At 41.4% G+C, this 25,877-nt stretch overlaps 1 protein-coding gene across 1 annotated transcript in view; it reads left to right on the plus strand.

The window, feature by feature from the left end:
• Positions 1-23,853, plus strand: part of pip4k2aa (phosphatidylinositol-5-phosphate 4-kinase, type II, alpha a) — a 45,113-nt gene extending 21,260 nt beyond the window's left edge. Inside the window, exons 2-10 of the mRNA XM_034706204.1 lie at positions 5,316-5,413; positions 5,544-5,640; positions 7,401-7,553; positions 9,161-9,307; positions 9,667-9,705; positions 16,334-16,447; positions 16,547-16,787; positions 19,699-19,802; positions 19,882-23,853. Coding sequence (XP_034562095.1) covers positions 5,316-5,413; positions 5,544-5,640; positions 7,401-7,553; positions 9,161-9,307; positions 9,667-9,705; positions 16,334-16,447; positions 16,547-16,787; positions 19,699-19,802; positions 19,882-19,962 — 1,074 coding nt within the window. The 3' untranslated portion in view covers positions 19,963-23,853. The remainder of the gene's footprint in view (positions 1-5,315; positions 5,414-5,543; positions 5,641-7,400; positions 7,554-9,160; positions 9,308-9,666; positions 9,706-16,333; positions 16,448-16,546; positions 16,788-19,698; positions 19,803-19,881) is intronic.
• Positions 23,854-25,877: the final 2,024 nt, after the last annotated feature.

Raw genomic sequence — 25,877 nt, forward strand, 5'->3', positions numbered from 1 at the left:
ATAATAGTAATAACTTTATTTGTAATGCACCTTTAAAAACAAATATTCCAAAGTACTTTGACAAAAAAACATGACAAATTAAACCTTTAACACAGAGGGAGGAGTGTAGAAATACTAACAGTGCAAAAATAAAATACAGCACAAAAGATTTCAAAGAATAAACGTAAATTTCAACATAATAAGTGGTGAGACAGTAGAGCAATAAATCACTGTTATAGAGGAAGACGACATCACATCGGAGAAAGCAGAAAATAGAAAAGGATAAAATAAGAACATTAAAATAATAAATGTAAAAGAAATATAAAACAATGAATAGTCAAATAAAATTAAATCAAGTAATTAGTTGGATAAAATCTAATAATAATAATACATATAAATTAAAAGTGGTTAAAAGGATGAAGTCACATAAAGCAAGTCTGTAAAAACGAGTCTTAAGAAGAGATTTAAAAGCTGTCATTGACTCTGCAAGCTTTATCTCCTCGGGGAGGTCGTTCCAAAGTCGAGGGCTCTGATGTAGTCCTGTATTGGGGATAAAATCATCGTCCCCTACTGAATCAAGAAAGGTGCAATTCATTTCAAGTCATTCGCATCCTGCTCCAACGCACATAACACGTTTGCACATGATAGGAACAATCAGTAAAATGATAATGCCAAAATGTTTTAAGGACACACAGCAGAGGATTTTAAATCAGAAAGCATATAACATTAAATCAGGCAGAGATTGTACCTAAATGTGCCTCAGACCACCTCTGAATGTGGTCTCAGTGATCAGCTCTCAAGCCGTCCTGAATGCTTGGAGGCTTCATTTACATCTCTTCAATCCTTTTTGTGATGGGATCACTCAGGACAAGAGTTAAAACCAGGGGAAGCAGGTCTACCACCCGGACATCTAACCCTCATGAGTCTGTGTTATAGGCCATTTGTCAGTCCTCAATGTTAGCACTCTAGGTCTAAATGCAGCACAGAAACAGATGAATTTGAGAGGCTCTAGGATCAAGTCCTATAAGGTCAACCTGCTAATCATAATCAGTCCTTCTGCTTAAGCTGGCTGAAGCCAACTCTGAGTCTTAATCATGCGGCGTATTGATCTTGGTATACGACAAAATCATCAGCATGAATGTCATGGGTATCTCAAAGGCATGGGATCTTAGAGGGGCACTTTTTTATGGTCCACCTGAAGTATGCCAGATGCTTGTATGGGTCAGTCATGCTAAAGCCTTTATCCACACCATCTGTTGTAATACTCCTGAAGCATCTCAGGGCCGGACTCAATCCCCAACGGGAAAAAAATATTCCTCTAAGGCAGCTGCTGGAATTGTGATCTGACACCACCTCGTATACGGCTGCATAATCCTCACCGTGAGCAATGTTTAAAGCTGAAGGTACAATTGGCAAAGCTCCATAGACACACACACACACACACACACACACACACACACACACACACACACACACACACACACACACACACACACACACACACACACACACACACACACACACACACACACACACAATGTATGATTAATGTTGCAGTCAATCAGGGTTGGATTGTTTGAGTTTATTCAGTGCACCTACATTACAAGTGAGCCTGGTGGGATGACAGGTTATTAATAGATCCATGCTCGCTGCCAGCACCCCTGCCTGCAGCCAACAACGAGACGGCAAGCTCACACACTCGCATACAAATACACATACACACACACACACACACATCATATTTGTGTCAAGCTGTGCCTGAGTCATAACAAATGTCAGGTCTATGTATTACAGCAATGTGACGCATGGCCAGCTACAAATGGAAATTCCTGCAATGTCTTTTTTGTCTTAGAATCCCCCATCCGCTCAGTTTGCACACGTTTTGGTCATTTTTATTTGGTGTGATTATTATTATTTTTGTACAACATTTGACATAATAATCATCAACATTAAAATGAATAAATTTAATTTCTGTAGAGCAAAAATTCAAAACAGAAGTCGTCTCCTGACTCTTCATACACAGAGCAGGTTTACGCTGTTCTCTGAAACACTCAAAGGTCCCGTTACTGTTTATTTGTTCATATAACATCATTATTTCTGAAAAGAGAGAGAGATATGAGCGATGAAAGTAGAGTTCTATTTTTAGCTCATGTCTGACTCATTTGAGCATGCACATGAAGAGAAATGAAATCAAACATGGAGAGAAAGAACTGTTGAATCGTGAACTCACTATACGAGCATCACATTACCTTACTTTCACTCTTCTAACCCTTTTCGACCAAAGCGAACCTGGTTCCAGTTCGGAGCTGGTGCTCGCGCTGGTTCGGAGCTGGTTCAACTTGTGAACCAACTCGGCGGCAGTTTGTTTTTCCACCCTCTTGAGCCCGCTCCGGCTGAGGTTCTTTTTTTGCTCCTGGTAATCCTTTTAAAGCTTTTTTGGCTTATTACTTAATTGGTCAACGCTTCTGTTGAACCCTGCCGTTGATAGATTGTGCAGGATCTCTTCTAGAATGGATTTAGTCCTGGTTGATTCCTCCAGCTTGCTTTGGATCTCCTGCAAGGACCAAACCGCAAGGAGGCAGCTTGTTTCTTCGACCGAGCACTGCTAAGCCTTGGAATCCATTAGCTTCGTCTTTGTTATTTTTTTGCTGCAGGAAAATGGCGGAGACTGGTTTAGTTTGTCTTTGGCCGGGGGCAGTCGCAGTAGAAACACAAAAAAAATGATCCGTCTCCGACCCTGACCAACCCTGAAACTGCCTGGTTGGAAAAAATCTCTTTCTCTCGCATGATGTCTTTCACTGAGGTACACCAATATCTTGGGTCTCTTTTGTTCCTGAAGTCTTGATCTTGTTTTTATCCTCTTCAGCTTTCCTAGCAACTTCTCATCCGTGCCTCTCACCCTCAGTTATCCTTCAATCCTGCAAACTATAAAAACACCTCATCTGCAATCCACTCACATCACCAGGTGTTGATGCCAAAATCAGTATGGAGTGACAGTCTGGACTTGACACTTGGCCTGAATCATGTATGAGATCTAATAATCTGTTATGATACCTCATCCTTTTGCCTGTCATGGCTCCTTTGTTTTCTACCACACTCCGTGTTGATGAAGTTAGTAATCTAATTGGACGCAATATAAAAAGTGACATATATCATATGTAGTTTTTGTTAACGCTGTTGGCCTAGCAGTATAAGCACACGTACCATATACAGTGACTGTAGTCCTCGTCGCAGAAGCCACATATTTGACTTCCGGACTGACATTTGCTGCATGGACTTTGTAAATGGGCTTGTACTTATAAAGCACTGTTCTAGTCTTTCTGACCACTCAAAGCGCTTTTACACTGCTGCATATCTTCTCTCACTTTCTGCTCCTTACGTTTCCTGTCCATCTTCAGCTGTCCTATTGAATAAAGGTAAAAAGGCCTCAAAAATATCACTTTTACAATTAAATAATAATAATAAAATAAATGTTAGTCAATGACCCAAAGATGACACAATGACGAGCTAAAAATATACCCCTGATAATAAAAACTGAATATAATTTCAGTTTCCGTTAACAAGACAATGACCACACTAAAATGTTAGTGCTGGACCTCTGGACCTTCAGAATCCAGAACATTGTGGGTCTAATCTGTCTGAGTACAAGCAGCCCTGCAGCAGGCTGAGTTAGTTGAGGGATGCAGAGCTAACTTGGTAGGTACAAATTCTCAATGCCTCCATGCATCCTTCTCATTTTCACTTATGATTTTTTTTTGCCCCGTTGTGCCTTAGTAACAAAAACACAACTAGATACTGGGTGACAGTTTAATAATTGCTTTTGTTTGCTCCCCTTAATTATAAAAGCTTCTTGTCAAAAACTCAATCAATCCTCATTTGAATCAGAATCAGAACTACTTTATTCATCCCGGGGAATTCAGTCATTACAGTTGCTCTTATACAAAATAATAAGAATATCAAATAATATTAATAGAAAAGTGATGCAATAAGATATTCAAATACAGTATATGGGCCACTCTATTGAACTGATGCAAACTGTTCACCAACAAACAAGTTTTAAATGGATTTAATCCTGTAAATCGTACATGTTTGTCAAGTTCCTGCTATTATCTATTGAATCCCTAAATGATATATCCGTTAAATTTAACCTTTATATTTATTAAATCAACATTTATAGGGTACTTACAATTGGGAGGTAGCTGTATTAAACCCCTTACCCTTACATTTCAATTTGTGAACATTTTGCTTTTCTGATTATTTATTTATTTATTTTTTGTAGATTTTTAAAATATGTTGTTGAAACATTTGAAACGGAATTAAGAAAACATTTATTATTTAGTTGTTGTTGTTTGTTATTATGAAGATGTAAATAAAAAATAGTGTCCCTCAATTTCATGTCACTCCTGAAACAGGGTATGTTTCAGGACATTCTGAATCCTAATTCAGAGGTGAAAAGTGCCCTCTCCTCCCCAGAGATCAGGAAGAGGGCACTTGGTGGTCTGTCTGGAGTTTGTTTATGGCAGCGTTGAGAGCGTTGGACGCCGTAGTCAGGTCGGCAGAGGGGGAATGGAACTGACGCCCGGACAGTTTTGAATCCGTCCATGTTGATGTTTTAGTCGTGAATATCCTGATGCAGCCGATATGTTAGAATATTCAGGGAGACATTTCTTAGTTTTGATCAACTCTTCATCCTCAAGATGCAGTTCAAAGCACCACCAGTCTGTCCAGCATATCTGTCCCTGCAGACAGATGGAAGTAGCCCCTTTCATTATGAACACACACGTATGTTCATAGTCGTTTTAGTAGAAGTCAGAGAAATAAAATATATACACAGTGACCACAGAGAGAGAGTGTTGTTCTTTTTTCTTGATATAAAATAAGGAACATTCCTCAACATTCAAGCACAGCAGACACTGACTGTCTTTACAGAAGCAGGGTGTAGTCATGTGAGCGTTAATGTGAAAGCTGGTCTTCACACCAGTCACTGTAACGATGCACTTTAGTGGCTTGGATACGATTGCGTTGTGAAAAGGTTACGTGAGGTGAGATGTGAGGTGTGAGAAATCCAGTTTGACATTTTTAGCAGCGTTGTTGATGTGTCATCAGGGACAAGAAGTGCTGTCCAGTGGAGGGGAGGTTGTTGTTTCTGCACTTTGTACTCTTTTACAGGAGTTTCTTTCAGGGTCGATCCCACATCATCAATAATTCCCCTCCCAGCATCTGTATATATAATACTACTGTTATACTGTCATGTTTACTTGGTATGTCTTATGACTGCTTTGTGTTCATAGCATCATAACTGAGCACCTTTTCTCTGTGTGTTCTTCTCTGCGCAGATAAACGAGTTAAGCCATGTTCAGATTCCCATCATGCTCATGCCAGACGACTTCAAGGCCTACTCCAAGATCAAAGTGGACAACCACCTCTTCAACAAGTAAGATATTTTTAAGTGTATTCAGTGATTGTATTTCACATAGATATTGATTATTTTGAGTAACTCAGTCCTGCTCCGTACCTTCTTTAGGATTAACAGTATTTGTTTTCTGATTTCTCTCCACACACAGGGAGAACATGCCCAGTCATTTCAAGTTCAAGGAGTACTGCCCCCTGGTGTTCCGAAACCTCAGAGAGAGGTTTGGCATCGATGATCTGGATTTTTTGGTATGAAAAAGGACATTGCTACAGAGTCTGGGTCAAATGTCTAGTGTCTCCTATTTACTGTCACTTAAAGTTTGAGCTGCTATGGACAGCACGGTGACTTATAGGTAATACATTCTCCTGCGAGGCACCATGATCTTAATAACTAAACATCTGGTGCTGAATCATACAACACTTTTCAACAAGTGAGCTGTTACTCTGCTCTTATTTTTCTTTCCTTCTTTTGTGTTAGCCGTCTCTCTCTCCCTTCCTTTATTTTCCACTCTTCCTCTGTAAATCTCTCTTCCCTGTGCAGGCCATGAGTTGGCAGTGTTTGGAGGTCGATGTGTCCCAGCTCACTGCAGCTGTCCTTCTCGCGTGTTTACATTAGGGTTCGGCTTGCTGCAGTGAGTGGGCAGTGGGGGGGGTGTTAAGACACTGGCCAGTGAAAGGAATGTTGTGACATTCTCAACATTGAGCTACTTTCCTCCGTGAGGCAGCAGTCACTGTGGTCAGAAGGTTAACTGATGTTTAACTCTTTGTGTTTGTCCTTGCTTTAAAAGCAGCCTGTTGGCATTCTTTCTAATCACACTGGTAATAATCCTCACCACAGCCAGTGGGCACCACCAGCTGCAGCCCTGCTCTTTTGATGACATGCAGCAGTAACCATTAGTTTTAATGAGCAATGCTGGCTAGATGAAATGAAGTTTGGTGAGGGTTTGCAGAAGTGCAAACAGATTAACCTTTTTCCCCACAATATGATGAATGTGTGGTGGAAAAACTGACTTAACTAAAACAAAAACATTAAGATATTATTCTGAAAGCTTTCATCAAAGAGAGCCTGAGGCAAAGGGCCTCTTAAACATTTTCAGCCTCTGACACACACACACACACACACACCCACACACACACACACACACACACACACACACACACACACACACACACACACACACACACACACACACACACACACACACACACACACACACACACACACACACACACACACACACACACCACTTTAATGTAACACCAGGACCTGAGCTGAGAGGAGGCCTCTGAGGGTCCCCTCTCTTTAGTAAAGACTGAATCCAATTTTAAATTTCTAAACAAAAAGAAAGTGCTGCTCAACAGTCGTTCCAAGCAGCCACTTAAAAGTTCCTGATACAATCAGTAGATGCTCTGAGTTGATGAGCAGAGAGGGAGCTGAGGGCAGAGGACAGGAGAAATTCTTGGAGAATGAGGCATTGAGCCAGGGGTGTTGGATCATGTTACTTTTGAGCTCCAAAGTCTGGGCAGCAGCTGTTTGTGTCTGTGTGTAGGTTTGGACAGGCAGCAGGCGTGGGGGTCAGAGCCCCACATGTTTAGACTGGAGAGTGGGAGGCGGTCACACAACAAGAAGGTAGAAAGCAGGACTCCTGTGTTGTGGTAGCCAATCAAAAACATTTAAGCATGTTAAGAACTTTAGTTTCAGCAGCAATCATCGCTATGATGTAAGTGTAAGATGTGACTCAGAGATGAATAAACACGTCAGCAGAGGCTTTCTACATTTACAGAGACACGCATTTCAAAGACAAGGGTTTATGTGTAGTGAGGCGGTCGTGCACTTTGTTGTGGCGGCCGTGTGTGCGGCTTGAGTGCAGAACAAAGTGACAACCAGTCATCATAGTATGAATACACAAACTGAATTAGATGTTCTCTACCTGGACTCATCTCTCAGCCTGATAGATCTTTTATCTCGGCTCATTGTTGCTCTTTGTCCTCGCTCCGTGTGTTTACAGAACTCCCTGACACGCAGCGCTCCGTTGAACAGTGAGGCCCAGGGGCGCAGCGGGGCTCGCTTCCACACCTCCTGTGACAAACGCTACGTCATCAAGACCATCAGCAGCGAGGACGTGGCCGAGATGCACAACATCCTAAAGAAATACCACCAGGTGTGAACAGTCTGTCGTACTATGATTTATCTGAATACAAGCTTTCAGTTTTTATGAGATAGTCTTTCTAAAACTGGGAGTCCTTTGCTGTTTTTGACACTGCCTGTAACATACTACCTACGAATGTTGTGTGCAGTACGTACTGCATACTGCGTTTGAAGGTAGTATGAAGTATGACTGTTCTGTTGGATCTGGTCTGCATGATGCTGGGTTTTTGCTGTCGCTGGATTTTATGTTTTGGAAAGCAGAAGTAAACAACGGCCAAGCTGATAGAGAAACTGCTTCTTTAGCATCACTTATGATTTAAAAAGTTCAGAAGTGATTTGTATGGAATTTAATAATTTTCACAGACATGAACAGTTACCTGTGAGATGTTTATTTCCTCTGTAATTACTAGAAGATTCACCTGCGTTTATTTCACACTCCTACACTGGCTGTTTTCGAAACCGCCAACTATACTAGCAGTATGTACTGATTCGGCCAAAATTCAGTATGTAGTATGAGAACAAGAGCAAAATCTGCAGTATGCCAAACTACCCAGATGTCGTACTTATCTGGGAAACTTTCACAGTATGCATAGGACCAGTCTGCCTCACATACTGTTTCCCACAATGCGTAAATTATGCGAAATAGGCATCCCCGTCCCCAGAGAAAATAGCCTACCTTACCTGCCGGTCCTCTGGGAATTTTCTCATTAAAGGGGAAGAGTTCACCGGCACTCATTCTGGCTAATAGGAGCAAGAGTGTAATGTAACTCATACGACCCCACTTAAAAAAAAACTGAAATATCCCTTTAACTTTTTAAATCAAGAGTGATGCTAAAGAAGCAGTTTCGCTGTCGGCTTGGACGTTGTTTACTTCTGCTTTTCGAAACCGGAAATCCAGCGACGCCTGACCCAGCGTCCTGCAGACCAGATCCAACAGAACAGTCATACTACAGACTACCTTCAAACACAGTGTGTAGCTGGCCGTTTCGAAAACAGCCAAAGTAAATGTAATGAACCGTTAAACGTCTGGTACACTCCAAAACAGTAGGTGGCGCTAATACAGCTAAAAAACGAGTAGCGCTGTGCATTGTGGGAAACAGTACGTGAGGGAGACTGGTTTGCTGCATTCTGAGAAATGTTCCTGGATCAGTAAGAGAAACGGGTAGTTTTGGCATACTGCAGATTTTGCTCTTGTTCACATACTACATACTGAATTTAGGCCAAATCAGTACGTACTGCTAGTATAGTAGGAGGTTTAGAAAACAGCCTCTGGTTTGTCAAATGAACCCAGAGACAGAATTTTAGCTCAAGGCGGAAGAGATCGTCTTCATCATCTTAAAGATTTACAAAGTGAGACCAGATTTTAAACACTTCCTAATATTAATCTGAACCTGAACCACTGTTAACATTTAGTGTGCAGTTTTATAACTTTAGCTCTCCCCTTTATTTTGGTATCAGTTTTCAGATTCATACATTGTCCCATGTTAGAGCCCTGTTGTTAGGGTAAAAGGGATGCTGCCTTCTCTTCTCATTGGAGTCTCCTCTGTAACCGAGTCGGTTAACATACATTGTGTCTATAAAAAGGACATATAATTGATATCCCTTGCTCTCTTTTGGTAGTTCATTGTTGAGTGCCACGGGAACACACTGCTGCCCCAGTTTCTGGGGATGTACCGGCTCACCGTGGACGGGGATGAGACCTACATGATTGTTACACGCAATGTCTTCTCTCATCGCCTCTCTGTCTTCAAAAAATATGATCTCAAGGTAAGAGGGGGGAAGGGAAACCTATACTCTGTATAAACTGCATGAACCCTTTGTTACCACTTGTATCTCTTAGACAGACATGTGTAAATGTCATGTATGAGCTCTAAAACAATCTTTTGTTAATATACCCAAAGTTGGTAAAGAAGGTTGGGTGTTATGTTTGACATAGCAGCGTTATCCATCGGGTAGTAAGCTGTTTTAAGCCGTGCGCCTCGCTTGCCTAATAGGGTGAGCTCTTGTGTTCAGGCATGCATAAGTGTAATAAGTATCTGTAGGAATTAGCACACATAGGAAGACTTTCTGTGCTACTTTCCACCAGGTGAGTTATGGAGAGTGATGTCTTGTTTCTCTTTCTTTAGGGTTCCACTGTGGCAAGAGAGGCCAGCGACAAGGAGAAGGTACAGTCACCTTTACTGAGCCGGGATCAGCTGTTAGACATATGAACACAGAGTTCAGCACAGGCAGGACCTCTGATCCTTTATTGTGCCTGTAAAGAGATAGTGATAGTCATAGTTTAAACTCTGTTAACTTTAAGTCTTACAGTTCAAATGCAAACTAAACTAAACATACTACAGTACAAAAGCATCAAATGAAGGAAATCAACACAGCAAGTGTCTGTAGAAAGGTTCAGGTATTGATGCACTGACTGACTCTCAAAACAAATGCTGTAACTGAATCAATCCCACCAACATCACACACTTTAATGTCTTAAATACTGGATGCATACTTTGTTACCTTTCACATCGCTTTCTAAAAACACTGTTTTAATCAACTGAACACGCTGCCATCCCTTCAGCACATCAGAAGCTGCGATGCTCAAAGGACAGCTGGTTGTGTGACAGTGGATGTCAGAGTCGCTGTGGATTGAACAGATGGACACTTCTACAGCACTTGTGCGCCGCTCAGGTCTCAGTGCTGGTGTCAATTTCATTTAAGAGACAGAGGTCATTCAGAGTGTTTAGAAACTCAGAACTTTCTAGTGCAGTCAGAAACTTTAGATTATGTGTCTTTAAGTCGTTTTAACGCTGATGTCCTGTCATGAAGTCGTCTAGGTGTCCGTGGAAAGCCATGTGGACAATCCCATAAAGAGAAAGTGTTTTCAGTGGTTTTAATAACCCACAGCCTCGAACGATTCTCGGCTTACTGTCATCAACCCAAATGCCCGACAAACACAATTTCCTTTTCTTCCCCTTTGGGTGAGGATGACAGAAACACATATCCATCTCCTTCAGTTAGCACCCACTTCATCACCCCGTTCCCTCTCCAGCCCCTGCACGCCTTTTGTGTCTCTTTAATTTGCTTCATCCCCTCTAACCTCGCTTCTGCTGTTCCATCAGTCTCCCTGCTTGCTGTCTGTGTGTGAAAGATTGAGAGGTGTGTGTGTGTGTGTGTTGAGTTTTATTGGATCAGATGTGTCTCTTGTCCTTTGTTGGATGTGTTTCTGTGCCGCTGTGTATCTGACTGGTTGTTGTTGCGTGTAGCTGTGTGGTTTGATGGACGTGTCGCTGCTTACGTGAGTCTGGCTCTATTTTGATTTCTTGGCTGCTTGGACAGAGTCACCTGTCATACATGAAGAGTATCACTGACGTTGCAAAGGTACCTGATAGTTTAAACTTGATCACTAAATCTTAACATTGTATTTTTTTATGGACAGAAGGCTTTGACCTATAAGTGATGGAAACCGCTGACAGCGTCCTTGAGCACGGTGGCTTTAGAGCACTGCTGGTTCGACCTGTCGGCTCAGCAGTATCGGATGAGGACGGTTGTCCGAAGTGATTTTCATTCATTGCACGTCTCCACACGGGGCTCAAAGGTTTGTCTGACCGTGAAACGAAGGGCGAGTGTGTCACAGGTTTGAACTTTCCACTGGGTTTACAGGAGCTTACTGGTGGGGCACCGTGCAGTGAGGCATGGTAGACTTCAGGGAATCCCCAAACTAAATATAGCCTCCTGTAAATGGAAGAAGAAACAAAACGTTATTGGGGTTAAAACAGATGGGTGGGGAAAAAAAGCAGCGGAGGATTTAACACACACGTGAGCCTACTGTGTGACCTCTTTTTGTCCGCAGCTCAGCTGTCTGTGAGGGAGAGAGAGAGAGACAAAGACAGAGAGACACACAGAGAGAGAGAGACAGAGAGAGACACCATTTTCAGTCTAGCAGTAGAGATTGAGGAGCGTCAGGCTCTATTTCTGTCAGGCTAACTGGTATGAAGATGATATCTTACAACATTTTCCAACACTGTCTCTGAACTTGCATATTATCAGAAGTGTCATCATTACTCTGGGTATTTTTTATATTCCGCTGAACTGAGCTAACCTTGTACAGAACCAGCCGTGATAGCTGAAGCTAATCCTGTTTTCATTACATAATCACAGAACTTTTTAACGCGCGCTCACACTCACACACCACTTACAGCAGGTCTCAGAGACGGATCAGATCACACATTAAAGACGACGACCTGACAAGAGTCGTGCTGCTTTCTCAACATGAAACACCATGAGTACCTGCACACACCCACACACACACACACACAGGCTTACATTAACCAGCAGTTACCCACTTCAAAGCCTCGGTGGCTGTAAGTTCATGCATTTCTGTTAAGACAATTCTTCTGCTGGGAAAGTGGAACATGTAAATGCTACACTTTAGCTAATTTACACAGAGAGTAACAAACTGCAGCTGCCAGTAAGACGTCAAAGAGGGTGCATTATGTCGAAGAAGAGTGTTAAAGAAAGGTACAGTGTGGATGTGTACAATCTGCTTCACACACACAAACATCAAGCACGGCAAGGTTTCCTCCTGACTGCATGACCGTCCCCTCTCTGCATGCGTCTGCATGTTTCAAAATGTTTTCTGCATCTTTTTGAAGTTTAATTTTCTCACACATACTGATCAGTATGAACACCAGCCTCATTCTGTTTTACATCGTATACATCTTCTGTTCTGCCCAAATACCACGTGTATTTATTCATTTTATTTTCTCCATGAAATAAATGTAGCAGGGTTTTAGCAGCTCTCTAAAACATGTGTATGTACAGTTTTACTAAGTGGATGTTAAGTAAACATTTACTTCTTTTTCCTTAACTCGTCTTAAAAGGAGGCCAGACTAGGCTGGTCGTGTTCGGGCAATCAGTCTCTCAAAGGTTCAGACAACCTGTCCATGAGCCAGGACGCTGACCCGTAGTGAGGGGTAGATCCTTAATGTGATCTCAGTTATTTAGCTGGAAGGTTAAATGTGAATGTTCTTGGTTTCCTCTACTGGATCTCTGCTCAATATTTACCTGCTGTAGATTTTATCTTTGTCAGCCCGGCGGGTAACGCTGGTGGCGACACATGGCTTCATGTGTCGGTGTGACTGAGTGTGAAACACCTGGATATTATATCAGAAGACCTCATCCAGTAGTTGTTTGTCTTTATAGATCGTACTACACTTGAATAGATGTTTGTCAGATCTCAGATTTATAGATTAAAGTCGCCTCTCTGCTCCTCGTAGTTCCTCTTAGCTAAGTGAACGCTCCCTACCAACTGTTTACATCAGGAAACAGTCCTAATATGTGGTTAGATTCAGGTATAGATTTAATGCAGGAGTATTATTATCCTCTTTAGAAGCACTGAATGTTTTAACTAATGGAGACACTCATGGACGTAGTTGTTGACTGAAGCTGTTGTAGACGCTGACACTTTCTGTTATCTCGACTGGTCACACGGAGCTCCCGCGTTGATGCCCTTTCCGACCCTCCACCTATTTGAAATAACAACTGTGTTCTGTAACATTTGAAACACTTTGCCTTTACTTTCAACTTCCTTCCTCCCTTCCTCTCTCCTTTCTTCTCTCCTATCCTCCACCCCTACCGTCCCCCCTCCCCTCCTCGCTCCCCTCCCTCCTTTTCTAGCAGCCGTCCCAACCAGAGGATGCGCCCCCGCGGCCCAAATCTGGTAACGTTCAGCAAAGGCTGCAAACACTGCGGATTGCCACGCGCTTTTACTGCGCCATGAAACACGTAAGAGATGTAAGAGAACCAGGGCTCATATACCAGGCATGATCTATTCAACAACCTTAATTTTATTGTTCTTTTATTATTTTCTTTCTTTAATTTGACGGCCGAGCATTTTCGTTTCCTCGTCTTTTTCAAGCTGATTCACATTTAAAGACCATATTTTACGCACTTTTCATCCATTACAGTCACCTACGACTCAAACTGTCTGGAAGCTAGAGAGCTTGTTTATGAACCCACAACTCACTGAACGGCATGAACGTGTTTGTGAAGAGCAAGAAGACTGAGGTGGTGGCATGCTGGGAGAGAAAAACCGCCTGGTCATAAAACATTTTTAGAGTTCTGCAAAGAGGATTTGATTCAGAGGAAGGAAGGGGTTCATTTATTCTAAGTTAAAGACTGAAACAAAACAGAGTGTTACACAATATTTGATCATGTGCTGCAGTGAAGAGGAAGGCTTAGATCAGGGAAGAGACGTTCTGAGAGTTCAAAGCAGTTTATTCAAAACATTTATATTCTACAACCCCATTTCCAAACAGTCAGGACGCTAAGAACAGATTGTGACGGTTTGCAAACATTTAAACTCTATGTGATTAAAAATAATGCAAAGACAACATATCAGATGCTGAAATCTGTGATATGAAAACAATCTGCTCATTTTGAATTTGACGTTGGGACCAAACGCTGACTTTAAGTTTTGTAATGCTGGTTTGCTGTCAGGTTGGATTTGGGGTCGTACTATAAAGAAACCTCGTCCATTAAAGGACGAGGTTTCCTGGCTGCACGTCCTGCGTTCTGCTGCAGCCCTTTGTTCCATGAAGTGAAATCTGTTTGGCAGAGGATGAGCGGATACTGTAGAAAAAGAGATGAGTCAGAGCTGTGAGGGACTTTATTTCTATGTGTGTTTACATGGCTGTATAGTATGTGCCAGTGATTTTGTGAAAGGTCAGTTATTTTTAATAGCCACAGACTTGAAGCGTTAAAGGGACACTAAGTGTTTTTGGCGTCTCAGAGCAACTCTGGTAATTACTCGTTTGTCAGCTCTTAGATTTCTAGTTGTGCCGTCTCAAGAAAGGAAATAGTCCCTCATAAAACAGCTACAGATGTGCCACTTAGAGATATATTATTTAGTATATCTACCTTGTTTATAAATGTATAAATACAAATTACATCAACAGGATTACAAACACTATGTGGTTGGCATGTCCTTATCAAACAGAAGACATCTTTCTCAAACGTGAGGCAACAACTCATCCTTTAAATCACAGGTCTAAATCCATTTTCCCAGCAGCTGACAGGAGACTGAACAAAGATATAAGACTCCCTTTTCCTGGTCTGAGGGAGGACTTCACCCGTCACACAGATTTACAGAGCTCATCCACTTCTCCCTCTCCCTGCCTCTGATACCTGTCTGTTTCTCTGCAGCCTCAGCGTAGCGCACATCTGATGATTTAGACACGTTTCACTTCTGTCACTGTAACAGAGCAAATGAAAGACTGGCTGGGCGCCGGCACACGATGCATGACTCTGAAGAAGCACAAGATGTAGTGACTGGCGGTGTGTGGCGTGGAAATCCGAGACATTTGAAAATGAGAGTATAAAAAGACGGATGAGTGGAGGAGTTGACGCGTCGGTTAATTCGACATGCCTGTTTAGTGTTTCCAGGTTACGTTCACTCCTTGCAGTCAGTCTTATGTTGTTGTCCTCATTATTTTTTATGTTGCATCTACTCAGTCTGACAAGTACATCCCATAATTATTCAACCCTGAGGTCTATGTCTGTTTATATGTGTGGTAAAAAGTCCTACTCTGTGATATGTTTCCTGTCTCCTTCTGCGTAAAGATGTTCTATGTTTGTTGGTGTATGTGTGTGTGCGTGTGTGTATGTGTGTGTTGTTGAAGCTCATTCTAATGCCATAGAGTGCTGTTGTGTTGCTGCTCTTCTCCTGCTGCCATAGAAACTCTTCTGTAGTGGCTAAACTACTGCTGCTGCTCTGTTACCACATTTCCTGCTCTCTTCCTCTTCCTCAGTGACTCAAAACTAGTTCCTACTCACACAGCGGCCCTCCCCCTGCAGGCTGAGAGGAAAACTCATGTCTGTAGATAAACACTTAAATAGGAAGCTCCTTCATTCTGCTTGTTTATTTGATAAGTTTGAACCACACGGATGGAGTGCACTAGCTTTATAAGATTATAACAAACACAAACACCAGTCTGGTTTTTGAGAAGCACCTCACGTGGAAACAAGGTCGTCTTTTTTTCTGTCACAAAGCGTATGGATCTATCCGATGCATTCTCCAATATTCTGCTAAAGCTGTCAAACTTTGACTTTTTCCCGCTGAAGACAAGCGGAGACATTTCACTGTAAACATCATGGTGCATCAGATGGACCTGTACCCTGCCGTGAGCATGCTGCATGTACTGTTGTACACAGTCAGAGCATTTAGCTTGGAGTGAGGCCAGCCTTGGTTTGGACAGACCGCCTGGACTTTGTTAGCCAACTCATTTTCTGAGTCGTATGTGCCGAATTTGGCTGAATCAGACGGGCTTATCTAACAAACCACAGGCTCGCTGCCTCGTCTTTGGTATTTCAACATGCAGGATTGTCTCGTCAGGCAGTTACACATAAACTGGCTTTGGATTGGACTCATTTGTGAGATTAGAAATAATCTTCATCTTCGTGCATTTTGAAATACCCTTTAATTCTTAGAGAGTAAGGCAGCTGTATACTGTCTGTATGATCTATGAAGACTGATCAGTGTACTCTGGGGAAAAAGGATGAAGAACAATGACGCTGGTGTCACTTTTTATAAACATTTCTCAAAGAACCTCAAAGATTTTGAATAAACTTTGTGACATGGATTATTATTATTATTCATGGACAGTCACTTATTTTCTTAAACTAAATTTCAGCACCAGGATTGTGTCATATTTTTGCCCAGGTGTTCTTCCTCTCAGGGTTGAACAGTCTTAGTGTTGTGTGTTTGAACGTGGTATATTTGGTTGGCTAATCTCTGATGCTAATGGGCAGGCCAAGGAGCTGCCCACGTACAAGGACAATGACTTCATTAACGACGGCCAGAAGATCCACATCGATGAGGAGAACAAGAAAATGTTCCTGGAGAAGCTCCGGAAAGATGTGGAGGTTGGTGTTAACAATTCAATCTGTCTTTTAATACCTCCCTCTGTGAAAATGCTCCTCTTACCACTTCATTTCACTTCCTCCTCCTTCTCCCCGCCTCAGTTCCTGGCCCAGCTGAAGCTTATGGACTACAGCCTGCTGGTGGGAATCCACGACGTGGAGCGGGCCGAGCAGGAAGACGTGGAGAGCGAGGACAACGAGGCTGAGGATGAAGGAGAGAGCGACGGAGGTGGCATCGGAACGCCTCCCGACAGTCCCAGTAACACCCTGGACAGCACCAAGCCTCTGTCACCCGGAGAGTTCGACCCCAGCATCGACGTCTACGCCATCAAAAGCAATGAGAGTCAGTACACACGTGCATATATAACACAATCCTAACAACACCTTCGGTGTGAGGGCTGCTTTCATCAGCTTAACAATAACTACAGTAGTCAGAGCTCCCCCTGCTGGCCACTGTAGTTATCAAGTCAGCTGAATGTTGCTCTCTCTCTTCAGTTTCGTTCCTCTTTCCAGCTGATTTCAGGGTACTTCTTTTGAATCATAGGGCCATGTAGGAGTTACACCATCTTACTGATTTCTGTTTATCTCACATTTACATAAACGTGTCCTCCACACTCCCTCAGCACTCGTTTTCTGCTCCTGTGTTTTACAAAGATCGCCTGTTATACTCCATCTCCCTAAAATGTTGTTATCACAGGTTACAGAAGCACTAAAGATTAAAGTCTTCATCAAACATCCTTTAACACACAACATTGAATGATTAACTTGATTTATAAACATGTTATTCAAATATTAATTTACTGTTTTAAATTTTATTGAATTGGAGTTTTTAATCTGCCTGCTTTTACATGTTGGCAGGATATTTGTGGTATGTGTTCCCTTTGATTGTAAGGTGACATGATGATGCTGCGCCCTAAGCACAGTGATGCAAATTATATTTTGCATGACTTCCAACCTGCACGTTATACTGCTTTTTACCAACTAAACGTACAAACATATCAGCTCTAAGTTTGAATTTAAAGGTTATTTGTTTATAAAGAAATAAGAAAAAATAGTCCCTCAGATTTAATGGTTGGTAGCACTTCCATAGCAGCAGTACTCTTACTATTTATTTCTTATTGTTATTATTATTATTTTTTGATTATGTTGTATTTTATTTTTTTAAATAATTAATTTCATTGTATTTATTAATTTATGTATTTATTTATTTGCACAAATATAAAATTGAATAAAATAAAATGATTAGAATAAACAAATAAGTAAGAAGTGTGTGTCAGAAGAGGACAAGAAGCCGCCAGGCGCATACACAGGACCTTTCTAAACAAACAAAACTACAATTAAAACGAACAAGAGCAGCAATAATCACACCCATATAATAATATATAATAATAATAATAATGATAATAATAATAATAATAATATTAGTAATGATAATAGTAATAATAGCAATAATACTAATAATAACAATAATGATAAAAATGATTTCAATTTATATAGCACTTTTCAAAACAGGGTTAAAAAGTACTTTACAAATTAGAAAGACAATAAAAGAGAAATGTGAGGAAGAAAATGACTAAAAGTTTAAGAAAATAAAACTGCAGGGAGTTAAGAAGAAGAGACAGAAATAAAGGAGATAAAAAGGTTATGAGCCCCAACAAAAAAAGGGAAATAAAAAAACATTGTTGGAAGAATAAAAAACACAAAAGATTAAATCAATCAAAAGATCAGAAATATAAAATCCTAAAATCCTGCCAGTGATATAAACACTGATCACTCAAACAACGTGTGATATATAGACATAGTAAAAAAGCCTTAAAAGGAGTTCATGAAAGGAAAAAGAAATAGATATATACAAGAAGAAGAAAAGGAACAAATGACAGCCTTAAATGCAGATTGAAGCAACATTAAACTAACATTTTATTTCACAGTAAAGTCTGAACAGTCAAATGTTTGACAAAAACATAAAGGCAGCACCTCATTAAGTCCTCATATCTTTACATTTAAAGTCTAAGTATTTCCTCCTCACTCAGTCGCAGCTGTAACTCTTCTGAAGGTCGTATCATATTGCAGCTTTAGATCACTCTGTGTTTGCTTCAGTTTGGTCCACGTCTCTTTCACTCAGCTCTCAGAAAATAGATATATATAAAAGGAGAAAAAAAAACTTGTCTGTATGAATACAATTAATATTACGAATACATACAGACAGTAGGTGGATCAAAAAAAAATAAAAAAATTCAATAAAGACAAACTGAAAAAATCAGACAATGAGAGACAAAAAAATCAACTCCTCACCTCAGAGGTGATATAATCAAGACATTCTCCATACAGTGATATTAGTCGGTGGCACAGTCAATCATGTGAGATTACAGGTTTTCTATGTAGTCTAGAAACTGTTGCCAAACTTTATTTGTTTAAGTTGTATTTTATGGATAGGACAGCTGAAGAGAGACAGGAAATGTGGAGAACAGAGAGAGGGGAGGACATGCAGTAAATGGTCGAGGCTGGAATCGAATCTGTGACCTCTGCGACCTCTGGGACGAGGACTATAGCCTATTGCCATACTTTAAAATAAGTTCACTCCTGTTTCTCAGACAGTAAGTTATTTTCTCAGAGGGAACACGTTTATGACTTCAGAGAGTCACAGTCCAATTGGAATGTCAACATTTGATACCCACCTTAAAGCAACCCATATTTTGGTAATGATCAACAAGATTTCAGTCAGGTTGGTAGCATGGATGTCTTTGAAATTAAAATGTGCAAAGTTGCCCAGCAAACACCTCTTCGTGTTTTAACATCTTTCACTAGTTTCTGCAGTTTTCCTCTCTTCTTCTTCTTCTCTTGGTCAGACATGAAACACAAATCAAAAATGTTTAGTTCCTCATATACACTACAGGTAATATTACAAATATAATCTGTGTTGTTTAGCCTGCAGAGTTGAAATGCTACAGAAACAAACATTGAGCCTTCATGTTTACTGATTCAGAACACAAACAGAAACAAGGTTTTGGCTTCAGGCTGAGCAGGGAGAGATGAAATGTGCAAACACTCTCTAAAGGCTGATCTGACCTGACGTGTGACCTGTTGTCCCTGATGTCGCCTTTGTTGTTCAGAACCAATCACTGTTGTTACAAGGTTTTGACCAATCAGATTCAAGTATTTAACACAGCTAAATGAGCCGGGTGTTAAAGCTGATTCCTGAACAGTCTCTGCCGCATCTAGATTCTCATTCAGGGTGTATTTGTTCTAATCCACAGGCGCTCCCAGGAAGGAGGTTTACTTCATGGCTGTCATAGACATCCTGCAGCACTACGATGCCAAGAAGAAAGCTGCTCACGCCGCCAAGACTGTCAAACACGGGGTGTGTATCTACATACAAGAGCTGTTTAGACACATTCATGTCTTTAACATTTACCAACCGTCCGTGTATCCCCTCACAGGCCGGAGCGGAGATCTCCACGGTGAACCCCGAGCAGTACTCCAAGAGGTTCTACGATTTCATCACCACTATCCTGTCATAGCCTCCAGGAGGGACGGGGGCACAGGGGCACGTGGGAGAGGGGAGGGCGAGCAGGGAGCAGGCTGAGGAGAGAGGTGACGGAGAGAGCTGTTTTAATAAGGTGCTGTGATGGCTTTGTGTCACTCTCTCTTCCTCCCTCTCTGTTTGTCGCTCCCTCTTCCAGCGGGGTGCCACGCTCTGCAGCTAAACAAAAACCCATCATTCGTTTACATTTAACCTCTCCTCTGTTGAGTTCGTGTGTTACTTTGGATGATAAGGGTGTTTAAAGCAAGTGTCCAAGTCATTACTTTTTTTACATCATTTGTTTTTGTCTGTTTCGTTGTTTATGTGGGAATACAGCTTTTTTAATTGCCTCTAACACAACATCCAGCACCCTGCGTTTGTTTATGATTTTGTTTGTACTGTGCGGGTTTAGACGTCTGGGGGAGTTAGGGGGAGGGTGCACAGGTAGAGGCGAGTGCAGAGGTCAGATTATGGCACAAAAAGAGGTTCCTCTCCAAAAGAAGGCTGCAGTGTGAGCTTGTGAGGAAGCCTCGCCTAATGCAATCTCTTCATTTCAGGAAGTAGGAAGCAGTCTTCCAAAAGGCCAACTGCCAGACCCCCGCCCGAAAAGCTCCACGAGTACTCAGCCAAACCAACCTTCACATTGAGCTCCCTCTCCATCACTTTAGACGCCTTCAGTCCCCTCCTCATCCTCCGTGTAGTTACTGAATCATGCTTCTGGGTTATCCTCTGTGCTGAGTTCACGTGTCGCAGTAAACTATAGCGCTCTAGTTGGTCGTCAGTGTACTTGTATTGACTCTGAATACGTTGGGCATTGTTTGGTTGTTTATTTTGTTCCTGTGGAAGAGAATGACCCAGAAGTCCTGTGTGGTTATTGTGATTTAGAATGAGGTCACTCCCTGTTATATCTCGGTAAAAGGGCGTCACATGAAAACATCAGCAGCCCTTAACTTTCTGTTGCCATCAGCACCTTATGAGTGAATCAAAAACGTTGCACTTTTATTTGTCAGTAGAGGTTAGGAGCTCTCGTTCTGTTACATACGCCGCAACCAAGAGGAAGAATGAATCTTTCGAGGCCTGATCTCAAACCCTTCTCCTCCGCTACGCCTCACCCGCGGCTGCTTCTCACTGGGAGGATTGTTAGGGAAGCGTTTTTGCAATATTTGAGGAAGAGAGTGGAAGAGTTCTGTCCACAGGGCTTTTTGTAAACCAACCTTTAATCCTCTTTGAGAATCACGCTGCTGCGGCGAAGGTGTAGTGGTGTTGGGTTGTGGGAGCAGGCGGCAGTGCGAGTGTGCGTTCAGACTGTTTACCTCCAGCATCGTACCAGCACACACCCAACGATGGCGAGCGACGTGTGTGTGTGTGTGTGTGTGTGTGTCAGTGTTCATAAAGAGGGGGAGAAAGAAAAGAGGCGAGGAGGGAGGTAGGGAAGACAAGCCTTGTGTTGTTAAACATTAACACAGTCAAGCATGGAGCTCTTCTCTGACCTCCTCTGAGAGTCACTTCTTCATCGTCGTGTCGTCGTTGTTGTTGACTTTTTTAAAGGTGGTTTACCTGTGTTTGAATTTGGCGGTTTTATGCATCGATGTGGTAATATTTTTTTCTTTGTTTGTGTTTCTTTTGTATATTTTGCACAAGAGGAAAGGAACCAAATGTTACGAATACGATCCCAATTAGTCAATATGGTCTTAACAAGGGAAATGCAATATACTTGTATGTAAGTGAGAAACGTTGTTGTGCGTGTGATGTTGTGTATCACTTTCTGGATAACCAACTAAAACAAGTAAAGTCGTCCTCGTTGACTATTCTAACCCATGCAAAAAGCTTCCATCACGACGTGTTTGTTTGGAATCATAGATTATATTCACATTTATATTTTTACATTGGATTTTACTCATGAAATATAGTCGTATTTAAAAAAAAGGAGCCACCCTTTGGAATGACTGATGCTGTGTTAAATGAAGAATGATACTGCTTGAATTTATAACGCTTACTCTAGATGTACCTAAAAGAAAAAGTCAAAAAAAATTAAACCTGCATGTCACAGGACTACGTTTCCTTCCCCTCTCTCGTCTGTGTCGTCAGGTTCTCCTCGTGTCCCCTCTTTAACCAGATCTGTTAGCTGTTGGCGTAAACTAGTCCCTACCATGCTTTAAATAACTGTTTCATTGTATACACTGTGCAAGATGTGTGCCTTTATACTCCGAAATTATTTAATTTTATATTTTGTAATCTTTTTTTAAAACAAAGGTAAAGGTTATTTTAATAATAGGGTGTTTACTTTGACATGCATTGTTTCCAACGTTGTGTTTTTGACGCCCCGGCTGCTTCCACTCTACTTAAATCATCCTAAAACAAATCATAAAACAAAGCCGTTCTAATGATTGTGTTTGAACAGACAAAAGATGAACCATCTGTCTTTGATTTAAATACGGTGGAAGAGCTTCAATTCTGTAACTGCAAATCCATAAATCTGACTCTTCAGTGTGTGCAGGCGTCCTTTACCTCCGAGTGAGGTTTCGTCTGCTGATATTTACCCCGTGTTCCTTCACGCTGGTCCTGCCTTTATAAAGAACGTGTGTGTGCGTGTGTGTGTAAGTGGAGTGTGTGTGTGTTGTGGTTGTGTTTCGATGTGCTTCCCCCTCACCTCAGGAGTCTGTCAGCATCTTCATCCAAGAACTCACCTCCCAAAAGGCGCAGTCTTATTTCAGGAATGTTATTTCATTTTTATTTTCGTCCAATATTTCACTCCTCCTCTTCCTCCTCGATGTACAGCTTCCTTGTGTTCATCTTTTTTTGCCTGCGTGTCATCAGGGAGGGTTTCAGCTGATAGATCATCCTGAGTCAGTGGTTATTTGATATTTCTGTGTTCTTCACTATTAATCAGATGTTTTGTTTCTGTTGTAGCTCAACCTGTACATAGATAATGTCATACAGAAAACACCTCCCAGCATGCTCTGCTCCGTTCGGCCCTGGAGGCTCACACAGAAACAAATAGAAAACAGAGCAGTGCATGCTGGGAGAGAGAGTTTTCTTCTGTTTTGTTTTGGGAAAATGAACTCTGGGTCTCATAAGGATGCCAGACTTTAACAGATGCAATGAATGATGATAATACACACGCCCTGCAGCTGAACCTTCACATGAATTAGTCCCTGCTTTAGAGACTTCTCATGAACACGGCCACCCTTCACTTGCCAAAAGCATCTTTGAGCAGTCCGAACTTCCCCACATGAGCTTGAAGAACATTGTGTATCGTGTAAATGTGTGTGTTTGTTTGAAATGTTTGTATTTTGTTTGTTTTTTTGGGAGATGGAGCGAGGTATGCTTCGCTGATAAGTGAACCTGTGAAAAGTTTGTTTTTTTGCAAGTGTTAAGGGAAAGATTGATCACAAATGCAAAAAAAAAAAAAATACAGAGGCCAGGCGAGATCTGCAGGGATGGTAATAAATCCTTTGGCTTTTAAAAAAATGCAAATCTACAAATATTTGTTGCAAAGAACAAAATAAATAAATGGAGAGTATCTCAGTCCTCTGCATGTCACGTTGAGTCTAAACGCACCAGGCCTGGAGAAACATCCCCTCCTGCAAAGAAGCTTTGGCCTCAACACGGTCCAGAGTGCTTTCAAACCACTTCTAAAAATATGCATCAGTTAGAGCATTACTCTGTGTGTGTGTGAGAGAGAGAGAGTGTGTGTGTACGAGTGTGTGTTTGTTCATTGATGTCTGACAATGGTTGATGAGAGTTTCCTTTCAGTGGCAGAGAGGCCAAATTGTTGATGTATGTGTATTGGTCTTCACATTTAATGATGATGATAATAATAATAATACACTCCATTCCATAAGCGTTCACTCAAAACAATTAAAGCACTTGTTCTGCTTAACTCCAACTCGACCTCATGGTTTTATTTTTAATGTCATGTTTAAATGTTCTTCTGTTTTTCTTTGAATTTAAAAGTCTATTTTTTGTTAAAGAGGAAGAAAACGGAAAGTGGGAGAAGTGTCGGAAGGTGAGCGTTGTGTATTTGATTTAGTTTGTCATTACCGCCGAGAGAACCAGCAGCATCATGTTTCTTTATTTTAATATCAAACTCGATAAAGATGCGCAGTTAAATCATCCGCAGCAGGGAAGTCAAATATTTGAGTTAAGAATTTTATTGAATGAAAAGAAAAACTGATCACTTTTATTTTGCAATGACTAAGAAGTATGAAAACATTTTTCTCTTTCTGACTGAAGCCTTTTGTTTCTGTAATAATTGTCTGTCGGATGGATCAAGTTAGGAGGAGCGTATCCTTGGAAATACACCTGAGCCGCCGATACAAGGTTAACACTATACCTGACATCATTAACATTTATTTTATTTATTTGCCTGTGCATTATTTGATTTGTCCCGTGCTGGTGAGAGTTAAAAAATCCTTATGATAGAAACCCCAAACAGTGCGCCACCATTTTTAATTCAACAGCGGTCTTTTACGCGCAACATTTAAAATTGCACCAATTAAGAAGAGATGACACGTTTCCCATGTGCCTTATGGGAGAATGATGGCTAAAAGGAATTAATTTAAATAAATAAAAATCATTAATCAAAGGTTTAAACCCGAGCAGAAAAGGGCTGTGCGTGCTTTCTTTAGTTTTTACGCACAAGTTGAAATCCGGTTGCACTAAATACCTTTTTCTTTTTTTTTTTTTTTCTTTTTTTAAGTATTATGCTCTCAACACGTCTTTTTATTTTCCATCAGGACGTCTTATATCCAGGATAAAATACCATAAGTCACTTTATGACCCTAATTACTAATACTAGTGCAAGTGTTCATAACTAAGTGAGACATTATAAAGATAACTTCATGTGGGTATATACGCACAAACACATTAAAGTGAGCATGTTCTCAGACTTATACAATCCTTACAGTGAGTGATGTTTCGTTGATTTCTGTTTCGAGATGAAGGAAAGGTTCATCCGTTTGCATTCGGCAAAAAATAAAGTAAAGGAGCATTTTTATGATATATAGAGGAGGGCCAAAGGCAGTATTTATTCCATACGGTGATTTAGTTCGATCCTGTTTGGTTTATTTCCTCATGAAGCACCCTGTGTGGGTGTGGTAATAAACTGCAGACTGACTGCACGTTGAACGGGATTTGCAGATGAGGCTGTTTATGTTACATTTAAAAACATTCGTTTAAAGATGCCGAAGTAATCTCTGTTTTTCCAGTCTTTGTTTCCTCGTCCCCGTCTATGGGCAGTCTGTTAGTTTTAATCATTCGTTATGTGACGCGGATCCAACCTTCTCTGCTCTGCTGCCACTGCTTCATCTGAGGTCAGAAAGAACTGTGCAGACCTGAGTCCTGGAGCTGCAGCAGGCTATGGATCGTGTTCTGGATAATCTAAGGTCAGGTCTTGAGGAGGGGGTGCTGGCAGCTGCAGCCAGGACATGTTGAGCTGTGCGCCGCGCTGAGAGGCGGAGGCTCATTTGCACCGTCAGTACAATGTGGAGAACAAGCAGAGACGAACCAGCAGACAATAAACAAAGAGCGGCTCGCCATGTGCGCTGCAGCTGCTGCACACACACACACTCACAGACACAGACACACACACACACGCAGCTGAACTGCAACGATGAGGCGCGGCCGCCAGGGGGCAACCTGAGCCCTGCAACCACAGCTGAAACAGGAGAGGTTTAAAATGCTGGTTTAGCACACAGTTTTTTAGTTGATCGTTATCTGAAAGGAAGTTATACAAGAATATATAAAGGCTATTTATGGAGGAGGCAACCTTTGAATAAGAAGACTTCACATTCATGCGTAAACAAGACAGGTGAAGTTATTTTAGTGACACTAGCTCCAAAAGTTACCCATTCTGCCGCGGTCCGTCGCTAAAACTGACCTTTGACCTCTCTTAAATGGGCACCACCAATT

Source organism: Notolabrus celidotus, chromosome 17 (genome assembly GCF_009762535.1).
Source record: "Notolabrus celidotus isolate fNotCel1 chromosome 17, fNotCel1.pri, whole genome shotgun sequence".
In the NCBI taxonomy this organism is placed as follows: Eukaryota; Metazoa; Chordata; class Actinopteri; order Labriformes; family Labridae; genus Notolabrus; species Notolabrus celidotus.